This window comes from Syngnathus floridae, chromosome 1 (genome assembly GCF_059516105.1).
Source record: "Syngnathus floridae isolate MCC-2025c chromosome 1, RoL_Sflo_1.0, whole genome shotgun sequence".
Taxonomy (NCBI): domain Eukaryota; kingdom Metazoa; phylum Chordata; class Actinopteri; order Syngnathiformes; family Syngnathidae; genus Syngnathus; species Syngnathus floridae.
The window spans coordinates 7,262,787-7,279,042 of NC_142413.1; the positions used below are offsets into that span (position 1 = coordinate 7,262,787).

Sequence of the window (16,256 nt, forward strand, 5' to 3'; positions counted from 1 at the left end):
ACTAGGCGGCTCGTTCGTGCACTAGTTAGCACGTCCGCTTCACAGTTAGGCGAGTGTGGGTTTGACTCCACCACTGGCCCTCCCTGTGTGTATATTTCTACCCATGTAAACAAATCAAAACCTTATATGCACAAACACATAGGCATCCAATTGAGCCCCTCATAACTCAAATTTTGCTGCTTGGCCACAGAGGCAAAACAAAAACCAATACAAAAATGACTAATCATCTCCTTTTAATAATCTTCCTCTAGTGACCTGAACCCAAATAATCCCACAATTAAATCATTCCATTAAATTCATTTCCATAATTAAAAAGCCTGAACGCAATGGTTCTGGCTTGGATTGAAAAAACATTCGAGCACCGAGCTGCTCATAGGTTTTGCCCTGTGCCGGAAAAAAAAATGTGTGAATACCTCTAATGCTCGGCTCATTTATTATGCATGCTTTTGTTGTGGTTTGTTGTTTTCTCACTCCCATACGCAGGCTCACTTCATGGACAATAATTTATTTCATATTGTTCCACTTTTTGCCCAGATAGAAATTGCCTGTGGTTATGAAAAGTGCTAAATTAATGAAAACATTTCTTCTGCTGAACTATAAGGTATGGCAAATGGAATTCTTCATTATCCAAAACAGAGGCGGCAGTGGTGGCAAAGAAATGTGATGTGGTTCAAATTCTGATTGAATTGCGATTTAACTGTGACAATGACCTTTTCCTGAGGTTACGTAATCACTTCCACCTAGATTACCATCAATCTCAATATTAAAACAAAAATAAAAGTGGAATCTTTGTTTTATTTAAAAACAACATTGAAAATATCGACATTTAAAAAAAAAAAAAGTTCACATTTGACATTTTTCAAGTTTTCTGCGTATGTGATTGACATCTTGAGGTGGAAATAAGTCCTGCCGATCAGGATACAAAAAGTCAAACGACTGACAAGTGAAAAAGTGACACCAAATATTACAATATAAATGTGAAAGAAATGAAACATCTTCTTTGAGGTGAACAACATGAATCACAAAAAAAAAACAAAAACGTATTCAATTCAAACAAAATCTGATGTAAAATTTACATTCATGTTTAATTTGAGGTAAATACAATCAGAAAGTGTTGACTGGCACTGATGCGATCTCAAAGTTTTTAAGGCATTTCAGGGCGTTCAATAAATAATTATACATAATATAAAAAAAAAAAAAAAAAAAGCAGCATTAAAAAGACTTTCACAGATCAGGCAATGAGGTTGGTTACGTTCTGCAGGGCGGCAGCACTCCGATTCATAGAATGCTCATGAGGGAATAATTCTCGCAGGAGGAATGACAAGAGCATCTAAAACAAAAAAGACAAAAAAACGAAATAGAATGTGCAATAAACTTCCACATTGCAATCCTGATTATAACAGAGATAGTAAAAACTCAACATGTTGAAAGCCTCATCTGAATCCTCACTACTTACCGTCTTTAAAACCCTAACCAATAATTACAATTCAACTTTTAAACATTTAACCTTGTTCCAAAGCCAAATTTCGAGACAAGAATAATGACATTTAAACGTTACTTACATAAACAAGTGCTTTGTTGTTCTGAGTGTCCTGAAAGAGATTGAAAACCGTCTCCATGTCCGTCTTCTTGAGGACCAGATAGTGCGAATCTACCAAGAGTGAGGGGGGAGAACATTAAGATTGGAATCAATCACTCATTTACACACCAATCGCTTTAAAGAGATTTTGAGTTGACTCTTTACCGATTGCCGTCCACGATATAAAATCTCTACCAAGTGAGGAATGAGTGTAAATTGAGGTGGGGCGAGGTGCTTACATCGAGCGCTGATGAGGTGGTGCGCCCGCTCTCGAGTCTCGCTTTTCTCCTCATCTGTGCGAGGGGGTGGTGGCGAAGCAGCCGTGGGGGTCTGCGGCCACGCTTTGTCGCACAGAGTTTGGATGTACGCCGCCATCTGCTCCTCGCTCGGGTTCATTCTGTTCAAGAAGGAGTTGACTTTCCTGCAAAGACCATTGGCGTCAGAAGATGGCGGGACGCAAGCAGCGGGGGAGTGGAGACCAGACTCACTTTTTCAAAATGGGCATGACAGGTTTCAAAATGGCGTCAAATATGTTAATGAGAATGGAGTTTCCTATGAAGACAACAACAGGGTTAGTGGAGCAAGTGGAAGTGTCACACCAAAGGGGAAGCGAGACTGACAGTTTAGTCGCTGGGCTTTCCTATTAAAAGGAACAAACCTGAAATTTCTTTGAGCAGATCAAAAATGGCTTTGGTGGCCTCCAGCCGCTCCCAGGTGCCTTGACTTCTCGCACACTGTGGCTCGTCCCCCCTAGCCGAGAGTACCTGCTCCTTCCCTTTGGATTTGTTACTCCCGCAGGATACCTTGGGGCTTGTCTTCTCCTTCTTAGCCCTTTAGAAGCCAAACAACCAAGTCAGTCAACATTTTATACTTATTTCTAACAGTAGTAAAAAATAAGCACTTAATAGTCAAATCTATCGCATACTAATGACAAAAAAGCAAAATTTATTTTCATATTTATAAGTATAGGTTTATAATGGTGGCATTGGTGCCTTTGGTACTCGTTTTCAGTGTTTTGCCATCTGGGGTGGGACATCAATTATTGGCAGATTTTTTGCTGTCTCAATTTGTTCTAAATAGTTAAGGGTTCGCAAACCTGGCATTGAAATGCAACCACGACGGTCCATTGGCGGCATCCTCCCCGTGAAGGCCTCCTTCTCGACTACAGCTTGGCGCATACTCCAACTCCTCGTCGCTGTTGTTTTTGGCAGAGGCCAGAGAGTCTTGCGATCTGGATCGGGTGAGTCCCCTGAGGATCATTTTAAAGTGCGCTAAAGGATTCTCAAAATCCTCCCCTTTTTCCTGGGAACAGCTTCCGCTGGGAGAGTCTGAGCTTAAAGACGGGCGCGGTTCCTTTTCACTTTCTTTGACGTCTCTCTCGGGCGTCTCGCACGAGGAGATGACGATGGTGGGATATGAAACGCCAGTAGCGGTGCAGCTCGTCTCAGAGGAGCTGCGAAAGGTCTCCGATCCTTCTGCTGTTGTGAGGATTTCTTTGGAGGTTTCCCTCGGCAGAGTCGAGCTCTGGAAAGATAATCAACTTGGGTTCAAGCAACATGGACTAAAACAGGCACATGAATCATTTTGGAAAGACAATATCCAGTTTTAGGTCCACGATCGGAATTGAGTTTGTCCTCACTCTAAAAATTCAGCAGACCAATAGAACTGCTACTTTACCACTTTTGGGTGACAAAAAGTTGATTTAACATCTTCGGGCTCCTTCAAAGGCAATTTGGCTTTTCCAATCCTCTCAGTATGTGAAGCACTTCATTACTTACAAAACAAAAAAAACACTCACTTAGTTCCACAGAGTGTATTCGAGTTCGAATTTCCCCTAATGTCTCTTGGGTGTGTAATTTCTATTACACTCACTTATTCCTGAGCAAAACCAATATGATTAAAAAAAAAAACATGTTTGCTTGTTTATGATAAAAACTACGTCTTACCCGTGAAAAATATCTCAAATAAATTATCTGGGCATTGTAACTGATGATTAAAGCATTTTTACTTAAGCAGTTTTGCCCCTGCAAACACATGGTGCACTGTCTATCCCCTACAGACACGTCAAAATATTCGTTTATTTGCTCGTCCCCCCCACACCACCACCACCAGCCCCACCTCATTCCCTTCACTGCTTCTCCGCTGTGTGCATGCGGCGCATTTTGAGATCTCAACGGGACAATACAAACAACCGGCATAAAAATACTGTCCGAGCATGAGCGGCTCTTTTGATGACTTTGGGTGCAGCCTAGTTCTTGTTCAGAACAAATCAAACAGTGTCTGGCATTCAAGTGCGGGTCACTTCAGCAAGGCGGTGTAAGATAAAACAAGATATACTGTCTACATTTGGATTTGAGTGTCAATATAAAGCTGCATTGAAATGTTTTTTTTCATAAAGTCTGATTTTGGGGTGGCAAGTAAACTGCATTTCCCACTATATCGCCAATAATATTATTTAATTTTACCAACATTTTGGACATTTGTGGTCTGGTAATGTTTTTTTCTACAGTTTGCTTATGGATGACATTTTTACTACATACGTGTCCATTGTCAGTCCATTTGATAAGGTCACAAAGACTAAACCAGTGTTGTCATGAAATACCTCAAATGAACAATGTTACCTCTTCGTCTTCTTGCCCGGGTGTCAGGAAGTAGGCCAAGCCGCTCAGCAGGCCCCAAACGCCTCCGTAATGCTGCTCTTCATTTAGCAGCTTGTCCAGTGGACAGAGGAACTGGAACACTGGTTGCGTGTGTCCAATCAGGGTGTCAGAAATTAATTCCTGGCAAGGAAAATAAAAACATGAGTCAGGACTAACACATTTCAAGTGATTTTTTAAATTTTTTTTATGTCACCTGAAGAAAGTGCTCCACAGAAACTTTTGCGTCTTCTTTGGCCTCGTCACTGACCTCCAGCTCGTTGACCTCCAAAATACTGGACAAGCTGGTGGAGTCCTTGAAAAAAGAAAAAGTGTTCTGAACCCAAAACTGAGGTTTGATTCAAATGATGGGCTTCAAGCAAAAGATCTGATTAGTGAGATGTGTAGCATTCCCATTTACCTGCCACCTGTTTCTGAAATAGATGACATCCGTGTAGGTTTTCCTGATGTCCCACTGTAGGTTCTCAGGGCTGTCCCTCTCCTCCAGGTGAACTGTGAAGATTAGCTCCTCATTTTGCCACTCAGCCTGCAACGAGAGAGCGAGAGAGAGCGAGACTGAAAGAAAAAAAAAAACCACACCTACTCAAGGACAAGCATTCAGAGCCTCTGCTGACAAATAACAGGCCCCGCAGGACATTCCAGACTGTCAGTGATATTTAGAACTCACATGAGGGATGCTGACAGCCCAGCGGCCGACGCGCCACATTTCATAAGACAGCTTGAATTCCATCATGTCCTCTTGGACGCTTGTCAGGTAGTTCTCCAGATCGCTGTCCTCCTAATAGGGTTTAACCACAAATCAAGAATGAGTCGGCCGGGTATGGCAAAATCACTCCCTAGCCACTGTATCATGTTCTACATCCGTGTTTTACATCCTTTATTGAGCCAAGGCGCATTTTACTAAACCAAAACATCCCTACGTCAAAGTGGGCTTTAACACAACTAAAACGTCCACTATTTAGAAGGCAGCATTTGCTAGCGATTAGCAACGAATGGAGAAGCCCAACCCTTTCAGAGTCGTGCTGGCTGTGCACGGAGCCTTCCCGGCTGCTGACTTCGTCTTCATTGGATGCTTCTCCCTGGGCGGCCATGATCCTCATAACCAACTCCTGCTCCAGCTTTTTCATCATCTTCTTCTTCTTAGCCTTCTTAGTCTTCATCTTGTCGACAAATTTGGACCAGCCCGCCTTTAACTTGTTGCCTGAGTCGTAAATCAGAAAACATGTGGACAGATGTGAATGTAAATAAACAGAAGCAGGCCGCTGTGCTTTTATTAGAAAGATTAGACGTAACAAATTCTACTTTGACCTTGCAACAAATGTGTTCCGATGCATAACTTTGCAGAAAGACGCCTGATAAATGATCCAACATGCTCATGATGTGCATACAAATCCATCTTATTAGGCCGCTTGTTTGTACACATGATGTAAACTCGGGGTGGTGGTGTTGCATAAATATGCGCAAGGCTCATTACTAGCGTATCGTTATTTGCTTTATTTCACTCCTTCATGTCGTTTGCGGCGCGCTGCTGTGACGCCGCCAAATAAACGAGTTGATATTAGCCGCTTGGACAAACAACGGAGAAACTAATTAAAGCGTGAAAGGCCCGCTGGTACAAACATGTCACAAATAAAGACAACAGCACACGGCTACTGATTAAACCGGTCCTGTGTTCACAATACAAATAAGAATAAATGAGGCCATCTGCGCTTCCTGATGTCGCTGTCATCTTCCCATTTGAAAACAACCTTTCAATGAAATATGCTTTTCCTCAAGGTTGCAATCGGAATAAAATTCAACCTTGTCCTGACTTGCCCATCATTCTCATCCAAGCATGCTACTTTGATTTGCAGCTAGCAGCACCAATTCAATTCAAATGTGTTTGGGAACCCAAGAAGCGGTTCAATTGGATGACTTTGTGAGAAGTTCCCAACAACTGAAGCATTTATTGTTTACTCAACTGAATATATGAGGAGAAAATTTTATCTGAACTGTGTCCTTGCGTGCACTTTTTGTTTTTAACAGTATCTCTCATTTTTCTTAAAGTGCTAGTTCTGCCTCATCTATCAAAAGGTTTTTATGTAGTCAGCAAGTCATTTTGACAAATGTTACCAAACCTACTGTTCGCATTTCATCATTTCTAATTGGAAGTAGTTCCAAACTATTAGGGAAAAAAAAACATTCAATAAGCTCTGCACAATACAGTTTGAACAATACGTCATGATATGTATCACAGTTTTTCAGTCTTCATGGATATTGACATGAACTGTTCACCCAGTCACAGTCATAACTGTATCCAACTTCCAAAGTGCAGCTAGGGTCAAATAGAAGCTGGCAGACTTTGCAATTAATAGGTTTAGTTGAACATTTGGAAAATGTTGACTTCCCTTTTGTGTGTCCTTGTCAACTTTTCAGTAAATTTCAGCTGTAGAATAAATACATAAAATGAAGTGTCCAACTTGAAACCGACCTTTGCCCTTGCCCTTGATCCTGGTTCTGGTAGACTCTTCCATTCCTTCCATGTGTCTACAAAAACAGAGAAAAGACAGTCAGTATGCACAAACGCCAACTGATGATAACCACCCAACGAATCAAGCCGTGCGTGGAGTGACGGCGGCAACTCGCATATGAGCGCTGTCGTCCTCCTGCGAAGTCAGAGAGGCTTGATCCGGGTCAGAAGCGCTCAGCTCTTCCGTCGAACTTTTTGCAGAGACGCTGTCAAGCTGGCTCACCACCAGCTGGTTCAAGTTGTCAGGGTCAGAGAGCCATGTCACCAACAGGCCCAAACCTGAGGGGGGGGCAAAAACACTCACTCACTCACCAACACTTAACTGTGTACAAGGAGGGGAAAAGCTGAATTTAACTGCGGCGTGATTTCCCACTATATTGCAATCCATTTGTGGCACTGTTACAAATTTTGAAGCAATCTTTGTTTTAAGGGTGTTAAAAGTATAATGCCACGTTTGAAGGTTTATAATCACCAAACCAGCTAAGTTATGTTATACAACAATCTCTGCAAAATTACTATCTTGTTTGCCGCCACATTGTTAGTGCAAGCGATGTACATCTGTGAGGACGCACATCTGACGCAGAAAAATTTAAATCATTTTGAGCAATGAACTCAAATTAAGCGACAAAAAATAAAAGATTAATCGGCCAATCCTAGTGGGCAGATTAGTCCTCATTATTTTGAATTGATCTTTTCTTGTGTCAAAAACGAATCATATTGCAGCTTAATTATGCAAATGGAATGCGAGTAAAGACTATTTGTTATTTTGTGTTGAAAACAACACAAAGACTGCACACATTCAAAACATAATATGATCAGCTGCAAATGTATTGTACAGTCCCAAACAAATGGCACAAATCTTTTTTTTTTTTAAGTGCCTCCAATCAATCAAAGCCCGTGGGCTAATTACAACTGACAGAAACAGCATTAATGTTTTAGCCACGCGATATTGCCAACTCAATTATGCGGCATAAATGTTTCATCAATACTTCTTTGGGTGCAAGCCAACAGAAATAGAAGCAGCCTGTACTTGGGCGATAATTCTTCAATTATGGCCATAAAAGGCTTTTGTTGTACAAATAAATGCAGTGCAATCGCAAAAAACTTGCACGAGACTAAACGATTGCGATTTCATGTTGTGGTTTTAAAAGACACTTTCTTACCCTTCAATGCAACAATCTCAGTCAAAGCACAACGGGCCAATTGTTGGCCCCACAGGTGCTCAGGCAGCAGGTTCCGTACCAGAGCGTCCGAGAGCTCGCGGAGCAGCGCCATCTCCTCGGCGCGGCAGCTCAACAAAGGATCCCTGATGACCAGAAAAACAAGATCTCAGTGAAAAGCATCCCCGGATTAATAATTGACCTGCAAAGCTATTTAATCAAAAAAATCCTACGTGCTAAATCGTCAGCATGCCACTTTTAAAACATCTTTTCGTAGGGAAAACAGCTATCACTGCAGGTAAAATCCAATAAAGCGCGGTAAATTATTCATGGACGTAAAACATTCGGAGGTATTTATAGGCACGTTATTGAGAGCAAAGAGCAGCTGAGGCAGCAATATTTTTTTGGGGGGGGTAAAAGAATGCACAGCACAGCCTCCAGCACAGCAAGCCGCACTTGAATTTTAATTTGGTGGGATTTGGAGCCCCATTCGCCATTGAGTAGTGTTCCCAAGGCACTTATTTTACATGAGAGAAATTTCACAGCCCCAAGGAAAAATGTTCCAAACTGTGTTCATGCTGAAATGATATACTGGCATAAATTCAGTAGATTACAATCATATTTATTGAAAGGGGTGGGGGAGGGTTCATTGATTTAACATAATTATATTAAGGTCAGTAGCACTGTGCGCTAATACGTGAGCTCATGGACTCATAAAATTTAAAAATGTCCTTATGAGAGTATGCTTAAAACCATCCAAATTCAACTCGTGAGATTCTGTTCACCTGTCGGGCTGCTTGGCGTCATGCAAGTGCTGCGTAAGAATGCGAATGGAGCCCACCGCCACTTGGCACACGTCTAAGTCCCGCGTGTGCCGGATAATGCTGTCGATGACGGAGTCAAATTCCACGGCCATCGCCCGGCGCAGCGGCTGGCGTTCGCACGGCTCCGGAACATGGTACCACGGCAACACCAGCCGAGCGTAGGCGCACTGAAACACTGCGGAGACGCACGCACACACGACAAAATTCAAGGGAAATAAACAGGCAAAGCAAAGGTCAAGAATCTTTAAACAAGTGCAAAATGTTATGTATTGGGAATATGATGAATTTTGAGAATGTAAAAATAAAACCATCCTAGACTCTTTCAATAGAAAGTGGATCGATGGAAAAAAAAAGTTAATTTTTTTTTTTTTTTTTTACATTTTCCTGTTAATCATCTGACAGGGACAACGTGCGGACAAATACATCATGAGGACAAAAGAACAAACCAAATTTACAAGTGTTTTGGTTTTACGAGTACACTAATCGTGGTTACAAGCGCCATTATTTCCCCACTCAAAGTTACGACTTCCGCTGCGGCTGAGTCGTAAAGAGACATTTATTAAGGACGCTGTCGGTGAAGCATGCAAAGCAGGCATGTTACTTCCCGTTCAAGCTTATCCAATAACACAATCAATCTTTTTGGTAGGTGGGGTTTTCCCCCTCTTATTCCTAAATGCCCCTCCTAAATGAAAGTAACATGACCTCCTTGAAGTGTGTCAAGTCACAACACGACACTGCATTTGCTGCCATAACACAACTAGAAGAGAATCGACCACGACCACCTTGATTCAAATACTTTTTGAAAGAAAAAAAAAAAAAAAAAGATTTTTGAGATTACTGCTAATATTTGATTTGCATACTTTCTGAGAGTGGGATTTTTCAAATGTAAATTTTGACATCAGATCAATAAAGTTTGGGGAAAACTGCATGAAACCACTCACCGTGCTGGAGAGATTTTTTGACATGAGGATAGCGGCACCCCAGCGAGCCTCCGGAGTCCATGTCGTCATGTTCTGAAGTTAGTAAGTCGCTACTCAAGCGCTGCTCAAGAGACTCCTAGGGGGGGAATGAAAGGTCATGAGGGCCACGAGCTAGACTTCAATATTCCACTTACCTAAGAAATTTATGGTAATAAGTTCAACCTGTAAGGAAAGCTATGGATACATGTCCAATGTCAGTATTTCTTTCTGAGAGTTTTCTGTTTTTCATTTTGACATAAATCACGATACAGTACTAAAACAAACAAAAAGACTTAAACTAGAACTTTGCCTTGTACATTGCAGAAAATGCAAACATCAATCATTAAATGAAGTTCTTGTATTTCAGATTTAAAAAAGAATAAGTTACTTTTATGCTTGTTCAGTATTTTACTAGTATTCCACAGATAGTTAAAAATCAAACAGGTTTTAAACATGTGCAAGAACATCGCGTGAGTACTTGGCAACATCTTTCCTGCCTTGCTTTACTCAACTATTTGTACGTCGTTACTTGCCAACACAAGTCTAACCGTAAATTATTCGCGACTGTTATTACTAGCGTTTATTGGTTCACCTGCAAAGGGTCGTCGTCGGTTTGCGTGCTGCTTTCCCGGCCGCTGTTGGCTAGCAAAAGCGGCGTAGAAAGGCAAAGGAAGAAGAAACAGATAAAATACTGAGCGAGAGTTCGACCAGAGTCGGTCAAGTACCAAAGCAGGCCCAGCGTCACCGCGATGGACACGCGCCATCCAAACATCTTTTCCTCGTCCTTCCCGACCTTCTCCTCCTCACCACGGCCTCGCTCGGCCCCGAGTCCGAACATGGAGCGAAAGGTTGCCCCCTCGCTCCGATAGCATCGCGGAATCACGCGGCGAGAAAAGGACGTTAGCGAGCCCAAGTCGGAAAACACAAGGCGGCCAGGAGGGAAGCAGTAAAGTTTGGCGAACGGACTACTTGAACGCCGCGCTGTGATTGGCTGAGCCAAGGCCGCGTGGCACTTCAAGCGGAGGGCGTCACCTACAGGTTTTTTAGTGTAACTACGAACAATTTCTTAATTTCTTTCGGGATTGATTAGCGTGTGTTTTTCGCCACGCCATGCATACATTAAAAAATACTGAAAAAAATATCTCTTGTAATTGACACGAGGAGAAATACATAAAGATGCTTGCAAGAGGTCCTGTGAGCATTTTTGATGGATTGGTCTCAAATTGGATAGGATTGATAATTGCCAGCTACGGAAAGTTGTTTGAGAATGTGCAGTATCCCATATCCAAAAAAATACATAATCCAACTGTACTAGCATGCCTTTTTTTTTTGCCTAATTAGGCAAATCAGCATACGTGCAGAACGACCAGAGCACTGTCGTAATACCAAACCAACCTTTGCCCTCAATAGTAAGACAATTCAGTGTCCAAGTAGGATCTCAAATTAATACTCAAAAGGATTTTATGTATTTGGAAAAAAGTGAATGATAAAATTCTGCCAGATAATAACTAGTGCTTAACTATTAATACTAGAAGTGCACAAATGTCTGATTTGACATCTTTAACTCATTTGGATGGGTACTAGTGGTGCTCAAGCACCTGCCCTTTTGCCTTGGATGAGAAACGTGCCCTTTCCAGTGGAGAACATTGTTTTTTTCTTACTCATCAATGTTTAAATAAATAAATGAATAAATAAATAAATGTTTTCTGAGAACTGCACCCTTGCACCACTTAGCACTGAAATAAAATAAACTTAACAGAACCAACAGTAGAAACTTTGGGGATACCAGGACAAGTAGGATATCTAGGATGAGATGTGTTAAAATAAAAAATAAAAGGTGAAAGTCATCTGTTCCATTAATGGAAGCTTGGCAGGAGATAAAAGTTCATTTCAAACTTGTGAAATAATTCCCATTGCAACAAGTAATCCCGACCCTGCCACTCATGACTCTAAACCTGTCGGTGCAAATGCAGACTTTCTGGCAAACTGACAGCTACTAAAGTGTCTTGGATGTTACACAATCCGCCGGCTCAACCTTGACGGCTGATTTTGGGTCACCCCCAAATACAATCAGGACATGCCAAAGTAGTTACACACAGAGGGGTGTCCAAACATGGCCGATGGGCAATAAAGCAAAAAGTAGAGGATTTTTGTTTTCTTAGCAAATTTTAAAATCACAACACTCTTCTACTCTATAAAAACTTCAAATATAAGCAATTGAATATTGTGTACAGACCTAAGCATTTTTTGAGACTTTTTGCCCCACTTCAATGGACATTATAGTATGATATTAATAGAGATATTAATCGTAAAATAAATAAAATTTTTATAGATGCCGTAGGCTGCTAAAAAAACAACAACACTAAGTAGGCTGTCCACTCAATAAGTTTACTTTATTTCTCTTCTTCAAGCAAAGTTCCTGCATTAAGCGGACAACGACATCGAGGTGTGGGCCAAAAAACAGCGCGACAAAACAAAAACATGGGCCAAGAGTGCATAGTTTTCAACCCCCCCCTTCCTCGCCCACCCCCTTGCCACAACTAGTAGCCAAATACTAGTTGGTCCCTTATAAATATATTGCAGCATGTCAGTCCATCCTAATGTACAAGATATGCGAGAGTGAAGATGAAAAACAATCACAGCACTTTCTTGAGCTCGTCGTAGAGGACCAGCACGAAGGCGCCGCCCATGCCTCGCAGCACGTTCGACAACGCCCCCTTGAAGAAAGCCTTACCGCCCTCATCACGGGCGATCTTCCTCCAACAGTCGATGGTACCGCTGTACATGATGTCGGCTAAAGAAAAGAAATATTGCCAATCAAATCAATGTTCGCCATTGACATAAATACAACACAGCAAAGGATGTTTGTTCAAATCACCTCCTTTGCGCCCAGATTGCATCATCATACGACGACGGACAGTGTCGAACGGGTAGGACACCAGACCGGCTACCGCCGTCACCGACTGAGCGATCATCCAGCTCACCACGATGTGAGTGTTCTTGGGGTCAGGGAGCATGCCTGGCAACGACACATACACCAGGTTGGAAATGGCAAACAGAGAAGAAAGAGATGATGGGGGAAAAAAATGACAGACAGAAAGAAAATAAATAAATAAATGAGATGTAGAGACAGACAGAAAAATAAAAAGATTGCTAGAAAGAGCGCAAGAAAGACAGACGCAGCCTGACCCTTGGCGGTGTCGTAGACGCCAAAGTAGGCAGCTCTGTAGATGATGATGCCCTGAACGGACACGCTGAAGCCCTGGTAGAGGCCCCTGATGCCATCTGACTTGGTGATCTTGACCAAGCAGTCCCCCAGGCCTTTGAACTCGCGCTCGCCCCCGGCCTTGCCCACGTCGGCGGCCAGACGCGTTCTGGCGAAGTCCAGCGGGTAGACGAAGCACAGCGACGTGGCCCCCGCCGCGCCGCCTGACGCCAAGTTGCCAGCAAAGTACCTCCAGAACTGCTTGTGCTTGTCCACGCCGTCCAGGAAAATCTTCTTGTATTTGTCCTTGAAGGCAAAGTTGAGCGCCTGCGTGGGGAAGTAGCGGATGACGTTGGCCAGGTTGCCCCTCCAGAAGGACAGGAAGCCCTGCTCCTTGGGTATGCGGACCACGCAGTCCACGATGCCCTTGTATTGCTTGTCCACCGATATCTGCTTGCTGGCATGTTGGACCTGTGGGAGGAGCATTTGTGGTGCTGAGAACAAAGTCATCAAGTGACAATAACTGAAAAAAAAAAAAGTGTAGTACACTGAGAATAATAGTTGCCCCTTTTCCCAATCATTTTATGCAAGTCAGCGTGTTGCCCTCTGCTATGAATGAGTATGAAAGCTCTGTGGCGGCCAAGGGCACCTTCACGTTTCATGAGACGTGTGCGTCTTCAGCCTAGAGAGCAACTCGAGTGGCAACTATTCACACCTCCCCTGGCCACTGACGCCCCTCCCCTCAAACCTTGTGGTGACCTTCTTGCAAATCTTACTTCTCGTCAGTCTACAAAGTTTGTGAATGGTCTTGAGCACGAGAATATAATAAGAGGATTTTTTTAGGTCCCTCTGAGACTTTCACACCCGTCGAGGCTTATTGACTGGTTACCGGAATCAAACAGAGTGAGCATTTCTTCCTTCCTTCCTTAATATAGTTCAAATGTTCACTGCTGTGTTTTCATAAATAAAACAATATAGAATTTTCACCACCTTGCTTATTTGTTTTTCATTTTAAGTTGTTCATTTGTTGATAGTTTTTGTTTTTAATCTCTTCGTTTGTGGCTAGCTGTTTATTATTTATGTCCAATATACATTTTTTTATTCCGCAAATAACTATGCACAACCTCCCTGCTCTTTGGATTTGCCTTGTGTATGAATGGCGCCATACAAAGAAACGTGTCCTGCCTTCTCTGTCAAAGACTAGTTTCCAGTTGGCGCTCATGTCACACCAAGTGGGCACCGTGCTTCTTTTCTATGTTTGGTCAGACAGTAGCTGAGGCTGCTCATGGAGTATTACATAACATGCAAATGTGGTTCACTATGGGAAAACAGAACATCACATGGGCCATCATGGGACAAGACACAATTTTACGTAATTGGCCGATTTTATATTTATATATATATAAAATACAATGAACTCCGTCAGTTTACATTTCAAAAATTGAGTGATTCATAATTTCAGCTATTCAGGAATTTAGTGATTCACTTTTCCCCCCTCTCATATTTAGAGTTATAATCACATTTGGCTGCTCTTTAAGAAGCCACAAGGTGGTGCTAAATACCTGGCTAATGGGAAAGTAGCAATTGGTGTCAAAGATTAAGTCTCGACTGATGTAAGGGTTAGCCAAGTTTAGTTAAAGTTAAAGAGCATCATCATGCACACAGTGCTTTGTGAAGGGCTATCAAAAGTTGACAGAGTGTGTTTTAACTTTGTTATTGCTTGACAATTTGATGGGATTTTACGATATGTAAAATATATAACAGAAGTATTTTAGTATTTGTGAATGAAATCATCTGTAATTTAAATGTATGGCTCAATTGAGGATTTGGGGTTTGTCCTACATGGGGAAAACAGGAAGAGCATTTTTTTCTGGATAGTTTTGGAGAATCAAGATTCTTTCTATTGGTGGCCTAATTTAAGACAATTGTTTCACATGGTCTGCGAAATAACGTGTTCAAACTTTTAGAAACTTTTTTTTCTTCTCAGTACAATAAATGCACAAGTTAATTATTGAGGGAAATATTTTGCGTGCAGAGATTTCTTTTGATGATTTCACCATAAAGAATATGTTTTTAAATCAAATTAAGAAAAGGTGCCTTCTTTCAACAAAGGTTTGATTACAGAAAACGAATAATTCCTGCGTCGCAGAGCTCTTGAACGCACCACGGCAGCTTAGCGTCAAGTGTCATAAACTTTTGAACGGAAGGGAAACGCTAAGGATTAAAGGGTGTTTGTTATTAAGATTAGGCGCTGTATAAATGCAACTGAATTTAAATGGAGGAATGAAGTTGACCTGAAGCAGAAGTTTGACCCTTTCAATGGGGGCGACGGCAGTTTTGGAGATGGCGGCCGCGATACCCCCAGCCAAAAAGTCCTTGGCGAAAGAAATGGCTTGCTCACTCATCCTGTCAAAAACTCAAAAATGAAATAAAATAAAAACGAAAAAATAAATTTTAAAAAGTCGCCGTCCCGCTGCTTCCCCTGATGTTGAAATGGCCAAACTCCGTGTGGGGCAAGAGGAATTTAAAGGGCAATGGCAGTACCCTTGGAGAGAGGGACTTCGTTCTTAGCGGTCATTGGTGGAGAGCAGGGAAAAGTGGGCGGGGACTCATTTCCTACCGACATACGACGTACGTTTTGTACTTACGAACGGCGACCAAGGAGCTCGTTAGATTTCAATATTAACCACTCAATATTGAAATTATTAATATATCTATTAATCCAGCTCCACAAAAAGACAGAAAAATAGCACAGATTATAAACAAAAATGCCAATAAAATAGAATTTTGAGAATAAACTGATTTAAAAGTAATGGTCAAAAGTCACACTAATAGTGCAGTGTATGTTTTGATAATTCACAGGAGTTCGATTCCAGTTATGGTCTTCCTGTGTGGAGTTTGCATGTGACTATAGCGACTTAGTGCACCATTAGTAGACAAAATCAGATTGTCGCAATAGCCAGGAAACTCTGTCACAAACCGGGCACCCCTTTACTGTATTGTATTGCTTGAATTCAATGATAAACTTGTGGCCGGCCATGATTGTTTCAATGTCATGTCAGTGGTCAGAGAGGAGGAGCTGAAGGCCTCTGCTATGGTGCATAAAGGTCACCCCATCTGTTACATCCCTTTGGCTGTCACTCAGGAAAGTCTCTGTGTTGAAGATGACATAATTGGATCAGCTGACTGCACACACACATTTTACATGCGTCATTCACACAACTTTTTTAGAAGGCCAGACAACAAGGTAACTAACATTTTATATAAAGTCAACCTGCCAACACTCCCAGCCTTTATGGAGTCTCGGGACATATTTTACATTGGAATAGTTTTCATGACACACCACCAAAACAAATCCCCCAT

The 16,256-nt window shown here is 41.9% G+C and overlaps 2 protein-coding genes across 3 annotated transcripts; both read right to left on the bottom strand.

Moving 5' to 3' along the window:
* Nucleotides 1–775: 775 nt before the first annotated feature.
* Nucleotides 776–10,667, bottom strand: LOC148403813 (uncharacterized). 2 transcript variants are annotated; one of them, XM_088391896.1, is made up of 18 exons: nucleotides 10,414–10,529; nucleotides 10,281–10,330; nucleotides 9,671–9,785; nucleotides 8,691–8,904; nucleotides 7,909–8,051; nucleotides 6,862–7,024; nucleotides 6,707–6,762; nucleotides 5,244–5,437; nucleotides 4,904–5,014; nucleotides 4,637–4,762; nucleotides 4,433–4,531; nucleotides 4,201–4,359; nucleotides 2,676–3,103; nucleotides 2,238–2,410; nucleotides 2,068–2,131; nucleotides 1,819–2,000; nucleotides 1,563–1,651; nucleotides 776–1,330 (listed from the first exon to the last, which is right to left on the bottom strand). In XM_088391896.1, exons 3-18 carry the CDS (start codon nucleotides 9,729–9,731, stop codon nucleotides 1,232–1,234), a joined length of 2,361 nt encoding a protein of 786 aa, XP_088248022.1. In that variant the 5' UTR covers nucleotides 9,732–9,785; nucleotides 10,281–10,330; nucleotides 10,414–10,529; the 3' UTR covers nucleotides 776–1,231. The 2 variants fall into 2 exon arrangements, with proteins under 2 accessions (XP_088248022.1, XP_088248015.1); XM_088391889.1 differs by having other exon boundaries at nucleotides 10,281–10,667.
* Nucleotides 10,668–12,055: 1,388 nt separating this feature from the next.
* slc25a5 (solute carrier family 25 member 5) lies at nucleotides 12,056–15,450 on the bottom strand. Its single transcript, XM_088379489.1, has 4 exons — nucleotides 15,188–15,450; nucleotides 12,878–13,364; nucleotides 12,567–12,707; nucleotides 12,056–12,482 (listed from the first exon to the last, which is right to left on the bottom strand). The coding sequence occupies exons 1-4, from the start codon at nucleotides 15,296–15,298 to the stop codon at nucleotides 12,325–12,327; spliced, it is 897 nt and encodes a 298-aa protein (XP_088235615.1). The 5' UTR covers nucleotides 15,299–15,450; the 3' UTR covers nucleotides 12,056–12,324.
* Between the last annotated feature and the right edge of the window lie 806 nt (nucleotides 15,451–16,256).

What these genes read in the sequence shown, in the direction of transcription:
- LOC148403813 (XM_088391889.1), bottom strand. Translation starts at nt 10,526, where the DNA reads ATGTTCGGACTCGGGGCCGAGCGAGGCCGTGGTGAGGAGGAGAAGGTC. An exon ending in TGGTTGCATTTCAATGCCAG is followed by an intron (nt 2,411 to 2,675) that starts GTTTGCGAACCC and finishes TGGCTTCTAAAG; the next exon opens with GGCTAAGAAGGAGAAGACAA. An exon ending in ACAACAAAGCACTTGTTTAT is followed by an intron (nt 1,331 to 1,562) that starts GTAAGTAACGTT and finishes TTTTTGTTTTAG; the next exon opens with ATGCTCTTGTCATTCCTCCT.
- slc25a5 (XM_088379489.1), bottom strand. Translation starts at nt 15,298, where the DNA reads ATGAGTGAGCAAGCCATTTCTTTCGCCAAGGACTTTTTGGCTGGGGGT. An exon ending in GGGTCAAACTTCTGCTTCAG is followed by an intron (nt 13,365 to 15,187) that starts GTCAACTTCATT and finishes CTCCTCCCACAG; the next exon opens with GTCCAACATGCCAGCAAGCA. An exon ending in CGTCTACGACACCGCCAAGG is followed by an intron (nt 12,708 to 12,877) that starts GTCAGGCTGCGT and finishes TGTCGTTGCCAG; the next exon opens with GCATGCTCCCTGACCCCAAG.